We start from the raw sequence: 25,331 nt of genomic DNA on the forward strand, positions 1-25,331 counted from the left end.
TCAGCAGGTTTGCAGCTGATTATAATTAATTGCACATGCTAATGATGTAATCTGTATTTGTTCCTAAAATTTCCTTTAATCAAAACCGAAGAGCAGCAGTTCAAATCCTGCCATTTATGAAGAATGGGTTTCTGTTCTAAATTAATCTCGTAACTAGATGCCGCGTTAAAGTTGTTCCTATAACTTCCCGACCGCAGGCTGCCTGTGCAAGGGTTAAGTCTTAAAAAAACTGGTTTGGGGGATGTAGGGGTTTAGTTTGGAAATTGCTTGTGGTTCAGTTCCTCAGTGGCTGCTCTTTTTCTCTCTCACAGAACGCTTTGCCCAGTGATGAAGATGACAAAGATCCCAATGACCCGTACAAGGCGCTGGACATAGATCTGGATAAGTAAGTGATGGGTTGGTGTGTGACTCTACTCAATCACTGACCACAGCATGTGGGGACAGGTCTGGGGCTGAACAGGCAAAGGCACTGTCTACAGTCCAGTAGATGAAGAGGTGGAAAGACCAGGTGATGCCTTGGCTGTAGCCTTCAATGATGGGCCAGGTGTGGGTTCCTGCTGCAGTGTGGATGGTAAAAGCTGAGCAGCTGCAGTGGCGGGGGTTTAGGAGGGTGGGGTATCTGTTTGTGCACCAGAGAGGAGTGTGAAAGTGCAGGCAGTGCACTGGGATCGGGTGTGGGAGAGTGAATCTGAGCTTGTGGGTCTTCCAGCATCTCTTGATCTAATCTGCCTTGGCACAGAGTGAGACCTGCATCCATCCGTGTTCGTCTCAGCCCCTATATGCACCACAAGCCTCTATGCTCTGTCTTGTGATAACTTGACCAGTAACAGCCAGTTTGTGGCATTCCCATTGCCCTGTGGACATTCAGTGTGGTGCCACCCTTGAAAAATGTTGTTCTAGTATGACTGAGCGAGCTGCATATCGTGGTTTTGACCAGAGTCTGGTGCCCATTCAGCTCTTGGAGCTGTGTACAGCACAGGCTCTGAATCCCTGCATGCTGTGTGATAAAATTGCTGATTTACGGTCTGTGGATGCCTCCTGTAAAGTTTTGAAGACTGTGCAGGCACGTGTGTGTGTAGTATTTCTTTTTCTCTCTGATACTTTAAAGTCTGTGCTGTTCTCTACAGTTGTCAAATCTGTAGGCACCTTGCAAAAAAAGCGATGTACCATTTTTAAAAAGTGAAAGAACAGTTTCTGAAAAACTCCCGGTCACATTTTTCTGAGTCTGCAGGGGACGAATTTATTAAAAGGAAATTATTTTCTGACTATAGACCTCACGTTTCTGTGAGAAGCCTCAGCAGCAGAGAAAACGCTGAGCGGAGCGGTGCGAGTGCTGCGCTGCAGGAGGCACCTCTGGGCTTTTGTAGTGTTTCCATCCATTCTCCTGCCGTTCCGTCCGAGTCGCTGTGCTCTCCTCTCACGTGTTCTCATGTCTCTGTCCTCTCTCTCTCTCTCGGTGCTTGCACTGCTCTCTCTGTGTCACGCTCACACGCAGTCTGGTTTCAGGGAAGCCTTCCAGGTAAGAACACATTGCCGAGCGCTCGACCTTCTTTGTCAGGTTGGTTGATTACAGTGGATTGAGATAATTGACCCTCAGATTAGTGTGAGTTTATTTCATGGTTGACTTTCAGTGCTGACCCCTGTTCCCTGGACAGGTGTATGTGAAATAGCTTGAAGATCACAGAATCACAGAATCTTCTAGGTTGGAAGGGACCTTAAAGATCATCTTGTCCAACCGTCAACCTCACTGACAAAAATAGACACCCCCACAACAAACAAGGAGCATCATCACTAAACCAGACCTCCCAGCACTACATCAACCCGTCTTTTGAACACCTCCAGGGATGGGGCCTCAACCCCCTCCCTGGGCAGCCCATTCCAATGCCTGAGAACCCTTTCAGTGAAAAAATTTTTCCTAATATCCATCCTGAACCTCCCCTGGGGCAACTTGAGGCCATTTCCTCTCGTCCTGTCGCCTGTGACTTGAGAAAAGAGACCGACCCCCATCTCTCTACACCCTCCTTTCAGGGAGTTGGAGAGAGCAATAAGATGAGGTGTCATTACTCTTCAGGCAGATGGGGGGGTCCGTCCTGCCCTTGCACTGTCTGCTTCAAAGTGAAAAATTAATTGGGTCTGATTCTTTATGCAGTATAAGCCAAAAAAAAAAAAAAGAGGTAGGGGAGACCATTAGAAATCTTCCTGAGCAGGTGTTTGCTGCTCAAACATGAGAATTAATGTTAAGTAAATGCTGTAGAAATAGAAGAAGAGGCAATCGGTGAATGTCCCGCTGATTTCTGGACAAGAAAGAGGACGTTCTTGTTTGACAAAAAGGGAGAAGCCTGTGGTGGTTTTTTCCCAGTAATGGATTTGGGACACGGTGTAAATCTGAACTACATGGGCTTTTTAGAAATAGGTATCTGAAATTAAACACAACTTTTAAAATATGATGGTAGAGTACAGATTCATGGCGGAAACTTCCAAAATGAATCAATTTATTGCTTAAAATCATTTCCAGTTGGGGTGATCTATTCACCATTAAAGAAAACCCGTGCCCTTTGGGGGCTGCTTGCACCGTGCTGTCATCGCAAATGCTCCCTGCTGTTTTCTGTCTCTGCTCCTCCTTGGAGAGTGGTCTCACAGAGAGGCAGCGTGTTGCTGGGTTACACCTCCAGAGGAGTAACACACAGCCCACGAGTCTATAGTTACCCCTTTTACAAGGGATCAGGCATCAGGGAGAGCTTGGCTTTTGGTCACCTTCAAAACCTTTCTATTAACTTCTAACCCGCGAGGGCAGCATCTGCAATTATATAAATAAACTTTGGGTACAAAAGTATGTGCAGAGTTAAGGATTTGGGGCCCAACTCTTTAAAAACAAAGCCTACCTTGTCTTGGGTGTCCAGCAGGATAAGCTGAGCCAAGGGAGGCTGTTTGCAAAAGAGGAATGGTTTGTAATGGTCTCCTTTTTGTTTTGAAGACCCTTAGCAGACAGTGAGAAGCTGCCAGTGCAGAGGCACAGAAATGTTGAGACCCTGAAGTCACCAGATTCTGAAGCTCCCCTAGTAGAGAAGAAGAGCAAGAAACCCAAAAAGAAGGAAAAGAAACACAAAGAAAAAGAGAGAGACAAAGGCAAGAAGAAAGAGAAAGAGAAGAAGGTAGTGGAGGAGGAAGAAGCGAAGAAGGTAATTCTTCAAAAGTTGCTTTACTTTTGAAACTGCTTTTATGAGCCATATTTATTGCTGTGTTTTGTTGTGTAGGAACAGTCATATTTGACAACTTAAACAGCTGAATGTTTTCCACCTTTATTTCCTTAATTTTTTACCGCCATAAGAGCAGGTATTTAAAGATTTCTATTAATAAAAATAGCATTGATTTAGCCTCAGAAGTTACCAGCTTTCAGCTTCCTGCAGCCTACACAGCAGATCTTCCAGATCTGATTTGGAATTTGAGTTTACTGATATCTTGCCTGTTCTTACAACGGGGAAATCTTTGGCAAAATATCTGGAACTCACTTCAGTTCTTCCTCCTGTCCCCTGCGTCCTTCAGAACCTTTCAGTTATAAAACCTGACATCAGTTGTCAGTTACTCTGAAGATTTAAGTCTCCTTCCTGTTGCCCACTCTGCAGAGACACACCTTTCCTCTGAGATACAGCCCATGTGCTTTGGTGCCTGCGGGTACTGGGGTATGAGGGTAATTTCAGTCACTCTTAGCTGTGTCTGGGTTTGGAAGCGCCCAAAGGCTGAGGTTAAGCTTTCTGAACTATTTGCTCCTAAAATGTATTGCAGCATGTGGGTATGAGCACTCTGCAGTGATGTATTTCCATGAAAACTTGAGGTTTTAATTTTTTTTTTTAATTTTTATTTTTAAAGAATGGTATCAAAACAACCATAATGGTTTTGTTTTCTCTTGAAATTCAGGGGGAAGACTTGGATTTCTGGCTCTCCACGGCTCCACCGGCTGCTTCCACGACCCAGGCACAGGTAGGCATCTTACCCTGTCGCAGGAAACTTCTCCTGGTGGCATCTCAGCTGTGACCAGAGTCTTTGTCACACTGAGGGGGAGAGGGGGAAGATCAGCTTCATCTCCTAAGCTTATTGCTATGGAGCAATGACATTTTATCTCCCCAGTTACAGACACTGTAATGGGAGGTTTCCAGCTCATTCTGCTGCGCAGATCAATGGATGCATCTACAGATGCATCTCCAGCCTTGGTGGATTTTAATATTGGTGGTGTTTTTTAATATTGTAGTCTTGTGTGGTTTTATTTCCTGCTGTGAGCTGGACACTAGCAATATTAATAGACGTGAGAGACACAGTCTCTTGAATTTTGATGGGAGATTTTAGAGGAAGAGACAGGGAATGCAAGAGGATGGATTCCTTGGAGGAAATCTTTTGTATCTTGTCCTCGGGTGATCATATTTGCTGGGTTTTGGAGGCATAAAATACAAGGCTTGATACCGTGTTGGTCTGATGTCGTCTTTGAAGTCACAGTTGATGGGGGGGGGTGTCACTGTTGAGATCTCTTTTGGTGTGGGATTCAGTGGTTTCAGTGCATTCCATTAGTGTCATAAACCTTCTGCTCATGATCTAATCTAATCACAATCTGCTCAGAGCGAGCCTGAAGCGAGTGCTGCTGTTGTGGCTGAAACTCAAGAGGTGAAAAAGGAAGAAAGGGAAGAGCGAGATGATGATGAGGAGGATGATGAAGGAAAGGTAAGTGGTTGAAGTTGCTGATACCCATGGCCATTTTCTCCTCGTGTTTCGTGTTCCTTACAAAGAAGCCCATGGGAATTGCCAGCAGCATCCTGGTCAGTGTAGCAACCACCTGCAAATGAGCCACAGTGGGATACTGGGAGGGACTCTGGATCAGAGAGAGGAGCTCTAGGAGGAGGGGGAAGGGTTTGGCACTGAAAGAGGGGAGATGGAGCTGAGCTGTGGGGAAGAACTTGTTTGGGGTGAGGGTGGTGAGAGCCTGGCCCAGGTTGGCCAGAGAAGCTGTGGCTGCCCCATCCCTGGAGGGGTTCAAGGGCAGGTTGGAGGGGGCTTGGAGCAACCTGGTGTGGTGGGAGGTGTCCCTGCCCAGGGCAGGGGGTTGGAACTTGATGATCTTAAAGGTCCCTTCCAACCCAAACCATTCTATGATTCTATGTTAGGCCCTTGAGGAGCTCAAAACACTTAATGATAAGAGGTTTGGCTGTTCCTTGGGGTCACCAGGGGTCAGGTGGCAGTTTTAAAGCTGAGGTTCCAACGCGTTTGAAGAGATTTGGCCTTTTGCCGATCCCAGGCTGCTTTGGGTTAAGGTGTTGTCGTCTGAGGGGGGAGCAAGGGTTTACTGGGACTCGGAACAGAAGGTTGGTTGGGGTTTAAGGAATGGGAGCTCTGTTGCAGGTTCCTGCAGTAGTAGGAAACCACCTTCAGTCAGCCAGAAGAGTGGGAGTCAGAGTCAAAAGATTGGTAGAGGGATCATGATGGAAATGCAGGGGTTTCTTGAAGGGTTTCTTGTAGTTTCTTGTTGTTCTTGGTAGAAGTCCTCCAAGCATAAGAAGAAAAAGCACAAGAAGGAGAAAGAAGAGAAATCAAAGGATAAAAAGAAATCCAAGAAGAAGAGTCATCACAGTGAGGAGGAGCCGACGGAGTCGGTGCAGAACGGAACACTAGACGATGAACCACTACCAGTGAGTAGTCGTGTGTGGGCAGCACTGGCCTCGGGGAAAGGCAGGAGCTGAACTGGTCTGGGAGGAAGGACAATGACAGTGCTTTTCAGAGAAATTAGTTACATTGTGACACTGATTTCTTTTTTGCTTTTCAGCCCATGTCCAGTTACCGCCTTCTTGCTGAAAATTCATACATTAAAACGGTGAGTTTTATGGATTCAAATCCAGATGTCTTCTCTTTTTGTGCTCTGTAGGAAAGGAGAGGATGTGCTGGGGATACTATAGCGACTTTATGTAGACAACACTTAACTGAAGAACTGTTTAAATCCAAGGATGGTAGAAACATAAAGCTCTGTTTCCATTCCTTTGCATCTCCCACTTGACAAGTGTTTAAGTTGATATTTTCCCACTCTTTAGCAGTACTGTGGAGCTGATAACCAGTGTGCTTTCCATTACACTGTGGCTATACTGAATGCCCTTCTTTTTGAAGCTTGCTTTGTTCTGCTGCTGTGTTTTGTTCCAGTGCTCTCCTGTTTGAAGTTTCTGAATCTCTCATGTGATTACTCTTTTTTTTCCCCTTCATTTGCAGACCTACGATATTCAAGGAAACCTGTGTGATTACTCTTTTTTCCCTTTATTTGCAGACCTACGATATTCAAGGAAACCTCCAGAATGATAGTCAAGTTACTGTCTCTGTTATCTTTGAAAACAAAAGCACTAGCTTCCTTAAGAGCATGGAATTAAATGTCCTGGACTCTCTCAACACTAAAATGCTCCGACCGGAAGGATCATCAGTCCACGACGGGATCCCTGTGCCCTTCCAGCTCCCCCCTGGTACGCGCCGCTTTGCGCAGGGTTCTTGGAGTGTGATTCTAGTCCTGCACTGCCCTCCCGTGGAAAGGAGTCTTTGAACTTCTTGCTGCTCACTGTTTGCCAGAAAAACATGTCTCTCTCTGCCTGGGGGATCCCTGGGCTTTTGCACAGTTCACTGGAGAGAACAAACCTCCTTACAGCTGGCTATAAACACAGGGGGTTCTGTACGGTGTAATGTAGAGCTGAGTTACAAATGCTCAAGTTCCTTTTTCAGGTGCCTGCAGGTGGGCACACCCTCCAACGGGCCAGCTTCACCAATGAACCCCAGATTCCTGAGGAGTTTGCTACCAAATTTAAAATGAAACAAAGCCATAGGTTCTTGAACTGTTAGAATCTGCTCTGGATTTATTCTTGAGGTTTAGTCTTTCTGTTTTAATGGCAGAGGCCATCTACAATGGAAGTTTGCAATAAGCATGTGTTTATTTTGCTGGGGAGCTGAGCCCTTGAGAAATGTTAGACACAGAGATGAAGACTAATGGCTTCATATATAGTACAATAGTGCAGTCGAATTGCTGAGCTGCTTCAAATTTCACTTCCTTTGCCAAAGAGTTAATCTGAATGCTGAAGCAGCTCACAGAAGGCTTCAGGGAGCATTTTGATGCCCCATGGAAAGCAGTGGGGTATTTTTTTTTATGCTATATAAGGTAGTTCTTGACACAGACTGGTCTGTTACAAGAAAAGCATAGAAACATTAGAAGGTGAATTATTCAAACCCACCTGGACACGTTCCTGTGGGACCTGCTCTGGGTGACCCTGCTTTGGCAGGGGGTTGGACTGGATGATCTCTAGAGGTCCCTTCCAACCCCATATGATTCTGTGAGTCTGTGAGTTCTGAAAAACTGCTTGGGAAGGTGTATATTTTCCCCCTATACAAAGGGTTTAAATGTATTGTGGCTGTGACATCCTTTGCCCAGGCCCTCACTCAATAACCTCTCCCAGCTGCCAGCTCTCGCTGCCGCTCTTCAGAGACCCAGGAGCTAAATGCTGCAACACCCTTAATTCACAGCAGGAATTGTGTGCATAATTCTATTCCAGCTACGTGGAAAACTTCACACTTGGTTCAAAAATAGTCAGTACTTAAAGCTTAGCTGCTACTGATCATTTAATCTAACCATTAATTAGATCTGGAAACCATTTTCTGACTTGACTTCTCCCTCTCCTCTCTTCACGCTAGGAATCTCTAATGAAGCCCAGTTTGTGTTTACACTTCAGAGTATTGTTATGGCTCAGAAGTTAAAAGGAACACTGTCCTTTATAGTCAAAGTAAGTGCAGCTTTAAACTCTGCTTCTGCTTCCTTTGGAACTGCGTGAGGGAGCTTGACTTGGGTGGAAGGCACTGCTTTAGAGCTTTTTTTAGGCATCATTTCATCTCCTGCTGCACCAGCCCATTCTGTGATGTGAGAAGTATTTTTACATGACATCTTGTGCGAAGAGTGTCCCCGATGACTGCGTGAGCATGTCCCAGATTGTCATTCCTGGCAGTGAGTGCGTGAGCAGCGCAGCCCCAAACGTGTCGTGTTGTCAGCTAGAAAGTCCCTGTGGTGGTGCCTCTGCTGGGGAGAGGAGTCAACCATCCCAGAGAGATGCCACCCAGAATTACCCAAGAAGGGGTTGGACACTGCTGCCTGGTACAAGGCTGGCAAAGTAGTGATAAGAGTTAGATACAGTTAATAAGGATGGAAACCCAGAAGAAGAGCGAGGTCAGCTGAAGGCACTGTTTAATAAGCGTTGACCTGTATGAGACTGTGGGTTCCTAATCTTATTTCAGTAAAATCATTAATGAAGGAGCTGTGTGAACAGCTGGAAGGAAGTGAATGGAGACAATTGTGGCTACTTCTGAGTCAGCCGTTAGCTCTATTTTAAGGGTTTCTTAAAAATAGCGTATTTGTCCTATTTTCAGTACCTAAGAATCTGGGAGTTATAATTTATTATTTTACGTGGGAAATGGTAAACTGTAAAACCACATCTCCAAGTGTTAGTTTAAATGAGCTGCTCGATTAGATTTCAGTAGAGCACAATCCCAAATGCAGCCAGGTCCCTCCAGTGGTGTCTCTTACCCGCTCTGGGTGTGTGTATCAGCCAGAGACAAGATTTGGGCAGTCAGGCTGACCTGATGGTCGTTCTCAGGCTGATCCTTCAGGCCCAGCCTGGGTGTATCAGAGGGAATTGAGCCCTAAAGTCTCCATCGGGGCCTGTTTGGTAGGTGGGGGTGGTGCCTCCTCTTGCTGCCTGGGGGTGTTCCCATTCATCTCCTTTCCTTTGACCTGTTGCAGAATGATGAAGGTTCAACCCATGAAAAACTAGATTTCAAATTGCACTTCAGTTGCGCTTCATACTTGATCACGACGCCTTGCTATAGGTAAGTGCCATTTAGGGAGCACGACATCGGGGGCTTTTGCTGCCCATGTGGAGCTGAGCTTTGGCTGCCAGACCCGCGGCATGCTTCTGACTCTGCCTGCTTCTGACTGCTCTGGGTACAGTTCAGTTCTCTCGGGTAACCTTTGACTCTTAAAATAATACATCCGGCAACTTAGTTCAAGGGATTCTGAAGAAGGAGCTCTACGCCCTCTGGGCTGGCAGTGGTGTGGAAGGAGCTCTGGTTGAGGTCACAGGGTGCTCCAGTGGTTTCTGGACTACAGTCCCCATATTTGCTGTAAAGCCTTTTTCCTAGAGCTTGGTAGTACTTAAACTTCTGCATCCTGAGGCGTCTCAAGGTCTGCATGGGGCTAATGTGGCAACTGATACTTGAATTTCTAGTATGAGTGTTTACTTCCCTTCCTGTTTTGCAGTGATGCTTTTGCCAAGCTCTTAGAGTCTGGAGATCTGCACATGAGTTCTATTAAAGTAGATGGAATTAGCATTTCTTTCCAACATCTACTGGCAAAGATCTGTTTTCATCATCATTTTTCAGGTGAGTTCTTCCTTTGTGCAGAACCTTCTGCAAAATTCCATATTCTAAAATATCTGCTGTGCTTGGCAAGTGCAGCCACAGAAGCAGATGATGTCCAGATTAAGTAAATCTGGGAGAGGAGGGGGTGTTTTTTCCAGTTTTATAATCCATTGGTATGCTCCAAATATGTGATGGGTCTTCACAACGAGCTCTCCTGGTGTCCCTGTAGCTTTCCTCCAGCCCAGCGAGGCGCGTGGCAGGTATCACAGGAGGAGCTTCTTGTAGTCAGGGCTGGTCCCTGGAGGGTGTGCTTCATCTTCGGTGCTTCAGCCTCATCCCCCAGTGCTTCGTGTCAGCAAGGGGGAGCCTGAGCTATTCAAGTCCACTCTGGTGGACGAGAAGCTGGACATGAGCAGGCAGTGTGCAGTTGCAGCCCAGAAGGCCAATCACATCCTGGGCTGCATCAAAAGCTGCGTTGCCAGCAGGTCCAGAGAGGTGATTCTGCCACTTTACTCTGCTCTGGTGAGACCTCACCTGGAGTATTGTGTGCAGGTCTGGAGCCCTCAATATAAGAAAGATATAGACCTGATGGAGAGGGTCCAGAGGAGGGCCACAAGGATGATCAGGGGGATGGAGCACCTCTGCTCCGAGGACAGGCTGAGGGAGCTGGGGTTGTTCAGCCTGGAGAAGAGGAGGCTCCGGGGAGACCTAATAGCAGCCTTCCAGTACCTGAGGGGGCTACAGGAAGGCTGGGGAGAGCCTGTTTAGAAAGGCCTGCAGTGACAGGACGAGGGGCAATGGCTTCAAGCTGGAGGGAACAGATTTAGACTGGAGATGAGGAGAGGGTTCTTCACTGTGAGGGTGGTGCAGCACTGGAACAGGTTGCCCAGGGAGGTGGTTGAGGCCCCTTCCCTGGAGATATTCAAGGAGAGGCTCGACGAGGCCCTGGGCAACCTGGTCTAGTTGGGGGTGTCCCTGCTGACTGCAGGGGGGTGGGACTAGATGGCCTTTGGAGGTCCCTTCTGGCCTGGAAATTCTATGATTCTATGAAGTTTGGGCTTATTAATTAAAGCAACAAGTACTGGATGAAGCAAAACAAATGGCTGTTTCATCATGCTCTGGTGTACGCGTTAGACGTTGCCTCACTGGAAGGATTTCTGGGGAAGAGATCTAGGCTCTGATCAGCATTTTTGCCACAAAACATTTGCAAACTTGCTCAAAAGACGGATGACTAACCTCATTATTGCAAAATAGCCAGATAGGAGCCAGGCACGTACATCATCTTAACCCTGATGTCCTCCTCCCCTTGCTCAGTAGAAGCTTCTGTTCCCTGAGGCCAGACAAAGCAGCAGGGCCTGTCCACGGGAAGCAAATCTTATGGTAAAAAGTTGTCCCACTGAGAAAACTCCTGCTTTCTTTACAGTTGTGGAACGTGTTGATTCGTGTGCATCCATGTACAGCCGTTCTATCCAAGGCCATCACGTCTGCCTACTGGTAAAAAAGGTGAGAGCATCATAACAAGACCTGACAGAGCCTAAATCCGCCACCTTTCCAGAAAGGGGGAAATATTCCTGTCTAAATCATCCTGGGTACCAGGGGGGATTAATTCATCTGGCCCATCCAGCAGCTCTCTCAAGCTCGTACCTCCCCAGAGACTCTCTGTCACCCAGTGTGTACCTGGTGGGTGGTGGCAGCACTGGTGGCTTCCCCAAACCCACCTCTGGGCTCATCCCACATTATTCCACTGCCTGTTCCCAGTCCCGAGCTTGGCTGGGAGTAAAATTGTCCCCACTAAAAACAGGAACTAATGGATTTCTGTTTTTTTTTTTCTTTCCCAGGGAGAGAACTCTGTATCCGTAGATGGGAAATGCAATGATTCCACCCTGCTTAGCAACTTGTTGGATGAGATGAAAGAGACATTGTCCAAGTGCTGAATACTCCGTATAAAATATTCCAACTCCCAGAAACACACCTAACGTGTAAAGACGAGCAGACCCAAGTGTTAAGTTTCTCCCTCGTACGCATGTACTATCCTGGGGCACGTGCTTTTTCAGTTAACTCCACCATTGTTTGCAGTTTAGACATTTTAAGGCTGTATGTTACCTTTTTATTTCCCAACTTTTTACAAACTGTGGTGTTAACCCTTTCTAGCCCAAAGAGATCCTGGTGACGTGACTGGAGGAGGGAGGAAGGGAGAGAGGGACACTTTATTCAGCAGCTCACGGTGATCCCTTGCCATCTGCGGGGGACGGTGGACGAAGCAGAAGTTTTATCAACAGTAGCACAGAGTCTGTTGCTTGTGCTTTTTGCCAGGGAAGGTTGACTTGATCCTTAGCCATGGAATAAATCTTCAGGGCTGCTGTAGTTGTATATTTCTAGCAGAGGCTGGTGCTGGACCTGAAGGCCTCTTTTTTTTTTTTTTTTTTGGTTGTTATTTTGGTTTTTTTTTTAAATATGATTTATTATTATTATTATTATCTCAAGATCTATTGTGATCAGCGTATAAGCATCCTCCATCTCCTTGAGCTAATCCAAACGAGCCCTGAGAGAGCTGGGATGTTTTGAGTTTCTGTTGATAGTAGTTGCCTTGAGCCTTAACCTCCTGTTTGGTGTGGGCTGGAAGAGCGAGTGCCTGGAGGTGTTCCTGCTTGGTTCTCTGCTCCCCTTGACCGCCCCCGCCAGCGGGGCCTCTCCTGCCTCTCCCCCTCGAGCACTCTCTGCCCGTGTCTTTTACGAGTCCACTTTGATTTCACATTCCCAACGAGCTGGGGTGTAGCACGAAAACTGGAAATCCAAAGGGGTCTGTTCCTGCTTTGTCTGTTAATCATTTTCCTCACCGGCTGAGGTTGACCGCGACCAGGTTAGAGATGCCCACGCTGTACCCTCTTGGACTGGGAACAGTTTGGGTGCAGCCCCGTCCCCTCCCTCTGTGCTGGTTGTCCCCGTGATGTCCCCCGGCAGCAGAACCGTCCCTGGGGGCAGGAGGGAGGGTGGGGGGAGGCTGCAGCCCCTGGAGGGGGTGACCTTAGAGGGGAGAAGGGGAGGGTTTACAAAGTGAAGCCCTTCCTGCGCTATTGAAACCTTTTGGAATCACTGACTGGAAAAGGGGATGTCGCTGGGTCCTTTGGAGATGCTTCGTTGATGCCCTTCTTCAAAATATCTTGCTTTTGATTTTTTTTTTTTCTTTAATTTCTTTTCCCCACGTCTCTTACTTGCTGTTCCATACCCAGCAATCTGAGCACATGCTTAAACGGTTTTGCTGTGGGGCTCAGGGCAGGAGCTGTCAGTGGCTCTTCCCAAAAGTGTCCCCGGGGAGGGGTCGGGTGGTTGTACACATCTCCAGCACCACCACCACCCCGAGCGTCACCGGCGCCCGGCGGAGCTGAACTGAAACCCTCTGCAGGGAAGGGGATAAAACGTTGGTTGGTCTTTTGGGTGAATGTCCTGTGCTCTCAGCGTGTCTCGTGCCCTTCACACCCTTCCCAAAGTGGGGGATTTTCCCCAGGGCTCTCCCGTGGGTCCTTGGCCAGGACCAGCTTTGTCTCCTGATGGTGTCCTGCAGCAGGTCTCGCTGCCGGGGAAGCGGTGGGGTCTGGTACCGGTCAACCTCCCCTGGTCAGGCAGTTTGTGTATTAGAAACTGAACATATTACAATTGTCTTAAAAGGATAACGTTCCTCAATTAGTGGTTTGTTTTGTTGTTTTGTTTTTGTTTTTTTTTTTTTTAAATTCATGGATGAAAACTGTCACTTTAGCATGTAGAGTCTTCTCTTACGGAATCCTGTGCAGTGATTCTAGAATTTTGAACCTGTATGATGTGTTACATTCACAAATTTATTTGCTATCAACATTCCCTTGGAGAAAAAAGAAAAAAAAAAAAAAAAAGAAAAAGAAAACAACATACCACAAGCTGCTGTAATGATTTTGTGTCAAGATGATCCAATAAACTTTCAAAACAAAGTGAATTTTTTGGCTTTCTAGATAGTCCTTTTAGAAGACCCACCCGGTTTGTGTGGACCCAGAACTGTGACGTGGGTGTCCCCGGCTCTGAATGCTGCTGCCTTGGGGCAGGTCAGAGGAATCTCATCCAAAAAACCTCTGGAGGAGGTCAGAAATCGTTTCTAACACTGCCCTGTGGTAGGTTTTTTTGTGGTGGGCACCACCAAGGGGGCATCCTGCCTGTCCTGTGTCCCCAGTATCCCTGTCGGGTACCCGCTCTGTCAGTGGTGACAGCTCGAGGGCAGGAGAGTCTGGTGGGATCTGTTCTTCATCTCTCGTGTTTTTAAACTGACCTGATTTTTACAGGCACAGAAGCTTTGATTCCTGCCCAACGTGAATAACTGATGGGTCAGACGGGGCAGGTTGTAGAGCTCCTTTGGAGGCAGCAACAGGTGTCGCTAATGCAAATTATAGGAAAAAAAATAATAATTCAGACAATCTCAGTTAAAGCTGCTGGAGCACCTCAGAGGGAGGACATGGAGCTGTTGGAGGGGGGCCAGAGGAGGCCCCGGAGATGCTGGGAGGGCTGGAGCCCCTCTGCTGGGAGGGGGAGCTGAGAGAGTTGGGGGGGTTCAGCCTGGAGAAGAGAAGGCTGCGGGGAGACCTTGGAGCCCCTTCCAGTCCCTCAAGAAGGGGGGCTCCAGGAAAGCTGGGGAGGGACTCTGGATGAGGGAGGGCAGCCCTAGGAGGAGGGGGAAGGGTTGGACCCTGCAAGAGGGGAGATGGAGCTGAGCTGTGGGGAAGAACTTGTTTGGTGTGAGGGTGGGGAGAGCCTGGCCCAGGTTGGCCAGAGAAGCTGTGGCTGCCCCATCCCTGGAGGGGTTCAAGGGCAGGTTGGAGGGGGCTTGGAGCAACCTGGTGTGGTGGGAGGTGTCCCTGCCCAGGGCGGCAGGGGGGTGGTTTAAGGTCCCTTCCCACCCAAACCAGTCTGTGATTCTAGGATTCTATGGAATTATTTTTGGTTTTGGGTCACAATTGCAGCTAAAATCTAAAGAACTTGTGGAACTCTGAGCTCTGGTCTTGATGATACTTCCAGTGGCTGCCAGTAAGACCAGCACCGATGAAAATCAGAAAATATCTGTGTGTGTGTAGCCAGCTCTGCCCCGAGGGGACCCTGGGGTGAGAGGAGCCCCTCGGGCCTGCTGTGGCAGAAAGCCTTCTGCTGCTGAGGGAGCACTAGGTCACTTGTGTTCCCCACGCCATGGTGGCCCCGTATTCCAGTTCCCTTGAGACTGCCCCAATCAGATGAAATTGGTTGAAAACACCACCCAACACCCATCTTTTTGCAAACATGAAAGAAAAAACCAGCCCCAAACGCAGGAACACGGAGTGCTTAATGACCTGCAGGACCTGAATTGGGCAAGGCAGGACTCTGCAGCGACCGGGCTTGGAGCAGAGTCTGGCTGTCGCCCTCCCTCTGTGCTGACGTCATTTAAACACGTGTTGAGCAACTGGAGAGAGACCATCGGTCCTTATCAGTGGGTTGTGGACTGATAGTCCTGGAGGTGGCCCAGCCCTGCAGGGAACCCAGCATGTCACCCTCAGGTCCATGGTGTTTGGTGTCAGGGCTGGGGTGGAGCAGAACCTGGAATCGTTCTGGTTGGAAGGGACCTTTCAGAGCATCAAGTCCAACCATCGACCCAACCCTGCCCAAACCCCCACTGACCCATGGCCCTCAGCACCACGTCTGCCCGGCTTTAAGGCCAGGCTGGATGGGGCCTTGAGCAACCTGCTCTAGTGGGAGGTGTCCCTGCCCAGGGCAGGGGGGTTGGAACTCCATGATCTTTGAGGTCCCTTCCAACCCAAACCATTCTATGATTCTATGGTGACTCCACCACAGCCCTGGGCAGCCCATTCCAAGGCTTCACAACCTTTTTGGTGAAGAAATTGTTCCCAATATCCATCTTAAACCTCCCCTGGTGCAACTTGGGGCCGTTTTCTCTCATCCCATGGCCTGTTCCTTGGGAGAAGAGACCAACCCCGCCCCCCCCCGGCTACACCCTCCTTTCAGGGAGTTGGAGAGAGCGAGAAGGTCTCCCCTCAGCCTCCTTTTCTCCAGGCTGAACACCCCCAGCTCCCTCAGAAGTTCTCCAGAACCTTCTCCCTGGTCTCCAGACCCCTCACCAGCTCCGTGTCCCTTCTCTGGTCCCGCTCCATCCCCTCAATGTCATTTTTGTGGGAAGGGACCCAAAACTGGACACAGCCCTTGAGGTGGGGCCTCGAAAAGCCAAGGAGAGGGGTTCGGTCACTGCCCAGGTCCTGCTGCCGGGACGGGACACGAAGGTCCCTTCTCCCCGGGCTCCTCTGCTCTTAATGGATAATTCAGCTCCAACAGGGGGGCTCCCTGGGTGGGGCAGGGCCGTGGGCTTCTCCCCAGCTCCAGGAAAATAAAAATAATAAATAAAATCAATAAAGTAGAATAAACAAAAATAAATTAAAACAAAACGAAGGGAAGGGAAGGAAAAAAGGGAAGGAAGGAGAGGAAAAGGAGAAATGGGAACGAAGGGAAGAGGAGAGGGAGAGGAAGGAAAGAACAAATAGAATAAATAAAATAAAGCGGAAATAAATAAATAGAATAAAAGAAAATACAAGAAAGTAAAAGAATAAAGTAGGATAAAATAAACAGAAAAAAGAAAATAAAAATAAAATAACAGAATAAAGTAGAATAAAATAAATAGAAGAAAAGAAAATAATGGAATAAAGTAGAAGAAAATAAACAGAATGAAGGAAAATAAAAATAAAAGAGAATAACAAAATAAAGTAGAATAGAATAAAAATCAAAGAACAGAATGAAGTAGAATAAAATAGAATGAAAGAAAATAATAAAGTAGAATAAAATAAAGAGTAAAAGAAAATAATATGCTAAAATCAAGTAAAATAAACATAACCAAATAAAAGGGTGCGACAAAACAATAAAGTAGAATGAAGTAAAATTCAATGGAACCGAACACAAACCGCAGCCCGGCCCCGCCCGCGGGAGGAGCGGCCGCCGGCGAGGCGCGGGCGGGCGGGCGGCCCCTTTAAGAGGAAGTAGTGCCGGCTGCTGGCGGCGGCGCGCGGAGAGGGGCCGCGCGGGCCAGCGCCGAGTTGCGCCGGGGGGCGGAGTGCTGAGGCCACACGAGGGCGAGCCGCTTCCGCGCCGCCACGGCGGAGCTGCCACCTAGCCCCCCAGGGGGGACACCCCCCGGCCCCGCCAGTCCCCCCGGGGGCGGTGCCCGGGGCCGGGGCCTCCTCGGGGCGTGGGGTCACGCCGGGGCGGCCCGGCCGGAGCCGGCAACCTGTTGGAGCGATGCTCCTAAATCCCCTCTCTCGGGTGATTTCTTCTTTAATTCCGTTTTTCCCCCGGGAGGAAGCAGCTGCGAGCGAGTTCCTCTGGGCTTTGCTGGGCTGGAGCCCCCTCCTGTAGCCGGGGGGAGGCCCGGGGCCCAGCCGAGCCGGGCCCAGCCCGTGGAGGCACCTCCTGGAGCAGGAGCGGCTCCAGGGGCTGGTGGCAGCGACTTTCCTGAGGGGAGAGACCTGGCCCGTGGCCTCACTCCCCCCTCGGAAGGGGCTCGGCTGCTGCAGTCTTTGCAGAAAATGGAAAAAAAAAATCTCAGAATGATGGAAAAAACCCATCGCAGAGAGTAAGGGTTTTGAAGTTGAGGTCTCTGTTCCTCTCTTCCCTCTCTACCCCCGCTAATAAATGTCTCTGTTGTAGGTCAAGGTGCAGCCCTGAAGCCCAAACTCCTCATTCTCTTTAAGTGCTTGGGGAAAATGGAGTATTTTCCGTATTTTTTTATTTCTTTTTTCTGATGGTGGGGAGCTGCGACTCAGCTGTCAGGAGGGAGAACTTGTGATGCTTGAAAGCAAACTCTTGCTCTGCTTCTGTCTGTCCCTGTGAGCACAGGAACGTTGATCTTACAGTAGCTGCCTCTGCTGCGACCTGCGGTACGATAATCTCAGCGCCTTCAAAGAAAACCCTTCCTGCGTGTGAGAAGGACAGACAGAAAGGAAAGGGCAGGAAGTCCTCTGGGGAGAGGGGAAAGAGGGATTTGAAGTTGTCCAGGATGTGGCACAGATGTTTGGAAAAATCCTCTCAGTCCTGGACTCTAGTGAAAGGCAAGATCCCCTTCTCCTAGTGCTTGGAGCTGAAGAGCGGCCGCGCTCTCTCAGTTTCCATCCCTTCTTTGTTTAAAGCCCCTTTCCGGCCTGGAAGTTGTCTGCCAAGTTGCAGGGCAGGAGGGGATTTTTTGCTGGGAGAAGTGAAATTTCCCCAGCCACCTGTTTATCACAGTCCCCAGGGCTTTGTCCTTGCACTCTGCTTCCTTTCCATGCTTTCGGCTCGCGTCCAGCTCTGTGTTTATCTAGTGCTGTTTCTTGGACTGTGTATTCCCTATCTTACATTCACTTTCTGTCTCAGTCACGTACTTGTGAAGTGGAGGGCGAGCTTGGAACCTTTCAAAATCCCCAGAAAGGCAGGAGAGGAGTGCCCGGAGTTTGTGCCAGCTTGGCGGTGTGGTAGGAAAACCTGGTGCGCTCGGTTTCTGCTGCGGAGCAGAGTCCAGGTGCTGTGCAGGGAGTGGATTCCCTCTGCCTGCCTCGCCTTTCGGGGTCTGGGCTGCTTTTATTGGTCACTTGGGGTTGCACAGTCAATGGTGCCATCATGAAAAATGGAAACAGGCTCTGCTGTGGGCTTGGCTGAGGCTTAGGGAGTGATGGTGGGCATTTTGCTTTGCTCAGCATCTTCAGCAAAGTCCTCCTCCGGGTCTTCAGCTGTCCTGTAGCACAGGAGCTGTTGGCCAGATGCTTCCTTGCCAACGTTTTGCTCGTTGATTGCTGGGATGTGAAGTGCTGCCCCACCTGAAACGGTGCAATTTCATCCTCTTGGTGGAGGTTGAACTGTAGCTGCGTGTGCCGTGTTCTGTGACTCCTGCTCCTCTGTAAGTGGGATCTCGATGGCCACGGTGCACAAAGGAAATGGTTTCCCTTGTCAGCAGTGAAAGCGCGTGGGGTCAGAGAAGAGAGATTGCAAAACCAAACCAGGCCCGTGCGCAGCGGCCAGATCCGGGGAAAGAATTGCCCTCAACTTCTGAGTTCTAATTTATAAGGCAGGAAAGTATTTTTGTGATACTTGAGCCATAAATGCTGCTGTAAGTGGATCCATAACCAGCTTTGCTGGAGGTTTAGGAGCTTATCTTTAGATATACGTAATATCCAGCTAATGCTTTCAATAAAGAGAGCACCTTAGGCTGCATCTTGATCCTCCCTTTCCCAGATGCCGCCCCTGAGAGGCAGAGTTAGCTGTGACTCCTGCTTTGATCCGCTGCTTGCTTCCCTCTGGAGCTGGTGTTGTCCTAGAAGTGCTGTTCTGCTCCTGATGAGATGCACCAGTTGTTCTGTAGAGCTGAGGGGAGGAAGAGAGGCAGCGAAGACAGAAAAAAACCCCCACTTTTGGGAGTGTGCAAAGCCAGCGTGAAAAAATCCATCCCCCTTCAGGCGGTTTTGGCCTCTTCCAGAAAACTCCTGGTGAAGTCCCTGGGTGTTGAGCTGATTTGAGAGGAGGCAAAGGTGCTGCCAGGGCAGGGCTGTGCCACGGGGTGTCCTGCTGTGCCCACGCTCGGTGCTGGCCCTCTCCTGCTCGGGGACCACGGTGCCCTGTGTCCTGGGCACCACATGGGTTTGGGTGGATGGTGACCATGGCTCCGTGTTGCTGCGCTGGCTCCCAGGGAGCCCATGGAACAGAACATGAGCTGGAACCATCCAAAATGGGGGAGCCTGTTTAGAAAGGCCTGCAGTGACAGGACGAGGGGCAATGGCTTCAAGCTGGAGGGGAACAGATTTAGATTGGAGATGAGGAGAGGGTTCTTCACTGGGAGGGTGGTGGAGCACTGGAACAGGTTGCCCAGGGAGGTGGTTGAGGCCCCTTCCCTGGAGATATTCAAGGGGAGGCTTGATGGGGCAACCTGGTCTAGTTGGGGGTGTCCCTGCTGACTGTGGGGAGGTCGGACTAGATGGCCTGGGCAATTCTATGATTCTATAAAATAGAGCCGAGTCAGACCCATGGCCCTATTGAAAGCCACTGTAATTTTTTTTTCTTCCTCTTAACTGCAGGCTTCTCCCGGGGCTGCTGTCTGGGCCTCCTTTCTTTCTTCTTCTTTTTCATCTTGCTGCGTCTTATGATGTGGTTAGTCTTGAGGTGATCTCTAGCCCCACATCAGTGGGCTTATTCCTTGCCCGGAGCCATGCTAACGTGTTGGGTTCCTGCCTTATCTCCTCGTGGAGAGCAAGAGCAACCCTCGTGGGCATCTGCTTTTGGCGAGAAACAATAACTGCTTTTCTTCTGAAAGCAGAAATACTGACATTGGGAGAAGAGGCATTTGTCAGTGAGGCAGCCCTGCTGTGGGAAAGGCTGGTCCTGTGCCCGGCTTGGTCCCTGGGTGAAGGAGCTCGTAGCCCTGGCATCTCCTGTAGCCACGCTGGTGAAATCCTGCCTCTTTCTGCAGTCACTTTATCAGCCCAAGGCAAAATTTGTGCTCCAAATCGGTGTTACCTTTTCCTTGAGCGGGGGCAGATCCCAAAGTTGGAGTAGATGAGACTGCTCTTGCATCCAAAGTATCCCTGCCTGGTGAGGACAGTAACGTGGAGCCTCCAAAAGCAGGAGGAGATGTGCAGCTCACAGCTTGGACTCGATAAATATCACATGGCCCCTTAGGAGTCCTCCAGTGGGGACAAAGCCGGGCTGGAGGACAGCAAAGGGTCTCCCTGAAGGAGAGACTGTGAAATACCACCCCCGAGACCTGGAGGAGAGAGGAGCCGCTCCGCGTGTGCCGTCAGCCGCCCACGGGCTGTGCTTTATCCTCCAAATATTTGCCTCTGCAGTTAACCTGCCGCCCGGAGTCGTGACCCAGCTTGTCAGCTTAACGCAGCGCCCGCAGAGCCCGCAGCAGATTAGCTCTGCCTCCACACGCGGGGAGCGTGCTCTGGGGGGGACCTTCCCAAATGGTTCTGCCATGGCACTAAATGGCAGGGGGCACGTCAAGAGGCACAAAACATTGGCCCAAAATCACTAACGCTCAATCCTGCGCTGGCCCTTCCTGCTTGGCTGCAGTCCTGACATGGGAATAGATGGCAGGGAGCACATCAAGAGGCACAAAAATTGCCCCAAAATCACGCTCAGGGCTGCGCTGGCCCTTCCTGCTTGGCTGCAGTCGTTTCTGGGCTTTCAAAGGGAAGATCTTAAAATTGCAGCATCTGCTGCCTGACGTTCCCCTTTTGGGGAAGGGAAAGTAGGAAGGGGGACCTTTTAGAAAAGTTACTTTCTTGTGTGGCTTTTCCACCCTCTGTGGCTGTGGGGAGGGTGCCTGGAAGGCTGGAGGAGGGGGGGGGACACACAACCCACGCTGGAAATTTCAGTCTTCTTACGTGCAAAGTTTGGAGGTGACTCAGCCTCCCCTCTCCCCTGCCAGAAAGTGTTATCCAGCCCCCTCCGTGCTCACTCCTGGACCTGCCCCCAGCAGTAGCCACTTGGGGAAGGAACCCAGGACCCAGAACTTCCCTCCTGTCATCACGGCGTGGTCTGGGTACCGCCTGCTCCTCCCTCCTGCTCCTGAGGCTTGAAAAATGCCCCTCGCTGCTGGGTGACCTGGGCTTTTCAGCATTTCCACCTGGCTCTGCCAGAGCTGCTCCTCTTGCCCTGCCTGGGTCTTCTCCTAACCCAGCCAGGACTTAATTTAACAGGCCTTTTTCCCTTTATTCTAGAAACTAATTTGACTTGAAAATTGGTCTGAATGCATAGCCTTTCAGAGGAAAATGAAGATACCAATTAAAGCCCAGTATAACTATTTTTGGATCTTTTATTATGCTGTTTCCTCTTCTTGTGTATGTGACGAAGCAGACTCTGTGTTTGCATGGCTTAGAGGCACTTAGAGACTGTCCTGCTCCTCTGCAGGCCTTTTCCTGGGAAGTGCCAGGAGCTGCTGTGTGGGTGTCACTTCTGACTTGGGAATTTCCCAGTTGTGCAGCAGAATTAAGATGCAGGGGGCGAGGGGGTGGCTGGTGACCAGCAGGACTTTCTTCAAACTGACTTTGTGATGAAATAGAAAGGGCTCTTTGTCTGCCTAAACCTTGGGAATTCAACATTTGAAATGTTAACGTTTCTGAACGGCTCTTGTTAAGTTTGGGGCAAAGGCTGCTACTGAAGCAGTTCCTGGAAGAAAAATGTGGATATTGTTCTGCCCAGCAGCAGAACGAACCGGCTGCTCGTGTCTCGCCCAGCCTGGGGCTGTGGGTGCAGCTTCTGCTCCCTCTCCTCCGGCTTCCCAGGAGGGAAAAGGAGAGAAGTGGATGCTGAGGGTGACGCCGTGCGGCTGCTGGGCTCTCCTGGTGGAGTGGTTGCAGGGGAAAAAGACACAACCATCGCGACGGAGGTCGTAGAGGGGGATGAATAGCTTTTGGGAAAGCCTTGGCAGCTGCCGGAGCTGGGAGGCTGGATCTGGTGCCAGACGGGAAGCCGGCTGACGTGGAAGGGCCGTCTGGCTGGGGTTATGAATGGCCAGGCGTGCCTGCCCTCTTCCTCCTCCTCTTCCTCCTCTGCACGCTCCTCGCCGGGCCCTGCCCCAGCCCAGGTAAGCCCGGGGACAGCCCTTCTCTTCTCCTATCATCAAACAGTTCAAAAGAGCAGCCGAAAACCTCATCCGGGCGAGGCGAGCTGCCTTCTTGGTTGCCAGACTGGCTCCAGAGGTGCAGAAACTGGCTGCCATTAGCGCCAGTCCGGCCCTGCTCCTCCTAATTGCTCTCATCCTCGCTCTCCGTATTAAAATCTCTCCTTTGATGGTAGAAAGCATCATCTCGTACCGAGAAACTGCGCTAGCGCAGGATGGCTGTGGGAAGGTATTTGTGAGAGGAGGAGGAGGGGGGGAGTCATGGAAAAAATGTGCGTGTGCGTCCGGCTTTGCTGTTTTGTTGAAGTTGTCTGTTTTGAAGCCGCTTTGCTTCTTGGGCGTACTCTGTAAATTGATTTTTTTTTGACTCGAAGCACTCGGAGCATCTGAGCTGCTGGGGCTGCTTTATCAAACAGGCGCGGGTGGGTTTGTGTCCTGCGTCGGACGGCGTTAGTGGTGAGTGAGGACACTGGAAATGGCCCCGGGGCGAGGTGGAGGGTTCCTCACTCCCCTCTCCCTTCCGGGGAGCTGCCCCGGGACTGGGTGACTCTCAGGGGCTGGACAGGGTGACTCTCAGGGGCTCGTCACCGACGGGCTGCAATTAGAAGCAGCCATGGAAGGAGCTTTGGGCCGGACTCGGTGCGAGCGCTGAGCAGCAGTAACCACACTGGTATCGTCTCGCAGGGCAGCAGCCCGGCTTCCCTAAAAGGAAACGAGAGAAATCAATGATTTGGAGAAATGTTGTCTCTCGCTGGGCTTTGCTGAAGGGCTTTCTTAGTGGCCAGGCAGCAGGATGTGAGCCGCCCCGGCGCTGGGGTCACTGGGAGGGAAGTGGCCGCCTCTCTGACCCCTCCCCAGCCTGTGGGATTGCAGCCGCGCCTGAAACAGGACTTGTCTTTTCTCTTTTTCCTCCCCTCCTTTATTTTAAAAAAGGAAGCTCTCCGCCTCGGTGCCTGCGAGCGTTCCTACACGTTGGGGAGAGGGGCTGAGCGATCTGCCGAGGGCAGGAGTGCAGGTAGGAGCTCGCTGACGTGCTGGCTGGCTTTTTATTCTTTGATTTATCCACCAGCTGCTGTTAGAGCCCCACACGGTGCCGGTGGAGGGAGGGTGACACTGGGTGTCGCTGGGGCAGGCGCCAACAGAGCCGTCGTGAGACTCCTGGAAGAGGGTTTTGGCCGTTCTGCCTCTGCAGGACCTGGCTGGGACACTGTGTGCAGCTGGAAAGCCTCTGGTTCAGCTGCATTTTCCAGGTGTTTCAGGGGAGGTGATGGGCTTTCCTTTTTTCATACCTTCTCTGAGCTGACTGTAAAAGGAACCATGAGCCGGGGAAGCGGCCGCCTGGGCTTCCCCTGCCCGGAGCCTGGTTTTAAAGTAAGGCACCTCCTGGTGAGGGAGGAGGAGCGATGGCAATTTCTGGATTGCCCTGGGCAGAAATCAGCGTTGGGGCTGGAGCCGTGAGAGCAAAGGGAAAAAATGAGCTTTTGGGAAGGCCCTGATGCCCCTTCCTGGGCAGGCAGGTTGCCTCCATAACCCACACGGGACCAAACTGCTCCTGCTGTGTCCTTGGGAGCAGCAGAGGGGCTGGGGGGTGGTTTGTGCTGGGGACAGTCTCCCAGCGGCTCCGTGATCTCGCAGGGACAGCCAAGGTCCTCTCAGGGATGTGCACTGTGATCTTGGCTGGCTGCAAAGGAGGTCTAAACAAAACGTGCTGCAGGCTTGTTTGGGGGAATTTTTTTTTTATTATTATTATTCCCCTTATCTTTGAAGCTTGCAAATACCATTCGGGTGCTCTTTGGATCCCATATCCCAATTTTTCCTGGCCTTGCCTTTCTCTCCTGCGCCAAAGCAGTGCCTTAGTGCTGCCCGAGCTGTGACTCCTGCCGGTGGAAGTAGGTGTTGTACGTGTGATATCATCTCCAAGCAATGTCAGGGATGCTTTTGGTGTCTCTTTTTTTTTTTTTTTTTTTTTTTTTTTTCTAGAGCTAAATGTTTCTTTTAGCTCAGTTGGAGTCAAAGACTGTAATTAAATAGGCTGCATCTGCTTGAAGTCTTAGCTACTCATTTTGCTAATGCCTTCAGACAGATGCTGGATCGTCTGAGAGACGATTGCTCCTGCGTCGAGCTCCTCAGTTCTCATGAACGATGCCTCTGTAGGAAGAGGAAGTTTGTTTGTAGCCCAGGTACTCCTTGCTGCTAAATAAGCCATATTAAAGGCCTCTTCACCCTGCCCAAATGACAGTTGCTTCTGGAAAATGGTCGGTGTTTGCTTCTTGATGTGCCTGGCCAAGCCCAGGGGATGTTTGGGGCATTTTCCTTGCAGTTTTGCCATTCTGTTCCATCCCGGTCTCTTCTTGGTGCTGGGCCCTGTGGCTGCAGCCTGAGCCCTGCTCGAGAAACACGTCCTGGTGCAGCAGAAGAGACAGTGCCAGGCTGCAGTGCCAGGGTGGCACAGATGCCACCCCACCTGGAGAGACCCCACCTGGAATACTGTGTCCAGCTTTGGAGTCCTCAACACAGAAAGGACATGGACCAGCTGGAACAGGTCCAGCGGAGGCCACGAAGATGCTCAGAGGGATGGAGCACCTCTCCTATGAAGACAGGCTGAGGGAGCTGGGATTGTTCAGCCTGGAGAAGAGGAGGCTCCGGGGAGACCTTAGAGCGGCCTTTCAATACCTGAAGGGTGCCTATAGAAGAGCTGGGGAGGGACTCTTTGCCAGGAAGGGTAATGATAGGACAAGGGGAAATGGTTTTAAATTGGAAGAAAAAAGATTCAGATTAGATCTCAGGAAGAAATTTTTTACTCTGAGGGTGGTGAGACACTGGAACAAGTTGCCCAGGGAAGTTGTGGCTGCCCCATCCCTGGAGGGGTTCAAGGCCAGGCTGGATGGGGCCTTGAGCAACCTGCTCTAGTGGGAGGTGTCCATGCCCAGGGCAGGGGGGTTGGACCTCGATGATCTTTGAGGTCCCTTCCAACCCAAACCATTCTATGCTTCTATGCGAGGTTGGCCACCGCAATCAGACAGATCTTACAGAAAATAAGCAGGAACGGAGTCCTACCACGCCGAGGATGCTGCCAGCACCTCGGGAGCTGTCTGGAGGGTGATGCTCAGGCTTCTTTATGGCCTGGTTGCTTTAAAGGACGTTTCTCCATCTCCAGTGGAAGGAAATCTTGGCGTGCAAGTACTTCTCTGGGACTGATTTCCTGCTGGGAAGCTCTTCCAGACCCAGCACCTGCTCTCCACATTGCTGCCCGCTCGGGGCTCCGGAGGTGGCAGCGTGG

General features: G+C 50.3%; 2 protein-coding genes across 3 annotated transcripts in view; both read left to right on the forward strand.

Annotated features, from left to right (window-relative positions):
• AP3D1 (adaptor-related protein complex 3, delta 1 subunit) overlaps window positions 1-13,373 on the forward strand; it is a 50,100-nt gene extending 36,727 nt beyond the window's left edge. Inside the window, exons 21-33 of one of the 2 annotated variants that reach the window (XM_014957968.1) lie at window positions 312-385; window positions 1,496-1,519; window positions 2,975-3,179; window positions 3,916-3,978; window positions 4,609-4,710; window positions 5,523-5,672; window positions 5,807-5,854; window positions 6,296-6,485; window positions 7,699-7,787; window positions 8,798-8,883; window positions 9,314-9,435; window positions 10,838-10,917; window positions 11,253-13,373. In XM_014957968.1, the coding sequence (XP_014813454.1) occupies window positions 312-385; window positions 1,496-1,519; window positions 2,975-3,179; window positions 3,916-3,978; window positions 4,609-4,710; window positions 5,523-5,672; window positions 5,807-5,854; window positions 6,296-6,485; window positions 7,699-7,787; window positions 8,798-8,883; window positions 9,314-9,435; window positions 10,838-10,917; window positions 11,253-11,348 (1,329 nt within the window). In that variant the 3' untranslated portion in view covers window positions 11,349-13,373. The remainder of the gene's footprint in view (window positions 1-311; window positions 386-1,495; window positions 1,520-2,974; window positions 3,180-3,915; window positions 3,979-4,608; window positions 4,711-5,522; window positions 5,673-5,806; window positions 5,855-6,295; window positions 6,486-7,698; window positions 7,788-8,797; window positions 8,884-9,313; window positions 9,436-10,837; window positions 10,918-11,252) is intronic. The other variant, XM_014957969.1, reaches the window with a different exon arrangement.
• Window positions 13,374-17,207: 3,834 nt separating this feature from the next.
• Window positions 17,208-25,331, forward strand: part of MOB3A (MOB kinase activator 3A) — a 16,212-nt gene continuing 8,088 nt past the window's right edge. Inside the window, exon 1 of the mRNA XM_014957975.1 lies at window positions 17,208-17,339. The gene's annotated coding sequence lies outside the window, so the exon portion shown is untranslated. The remainder of the gene's footprint in view (window positions 17,340-25,331) is intronic.

Source organism: Calidris pugnax, unplaced genomic scaffold (assembly GCF_001431845.1).
Source record: "Calidris pugnax isolate Ruff unplaced genomic scaffold, ASM143184v1 scaffold255, whole genome shotgun sequence".
NCBI classification, from domain to species: domain Eukaryota; kingdom Metazoa; phylum Chordata; class Aves; order Charadriiformes; family Scolopacidae; genus Calidris; species Calidris pugnax.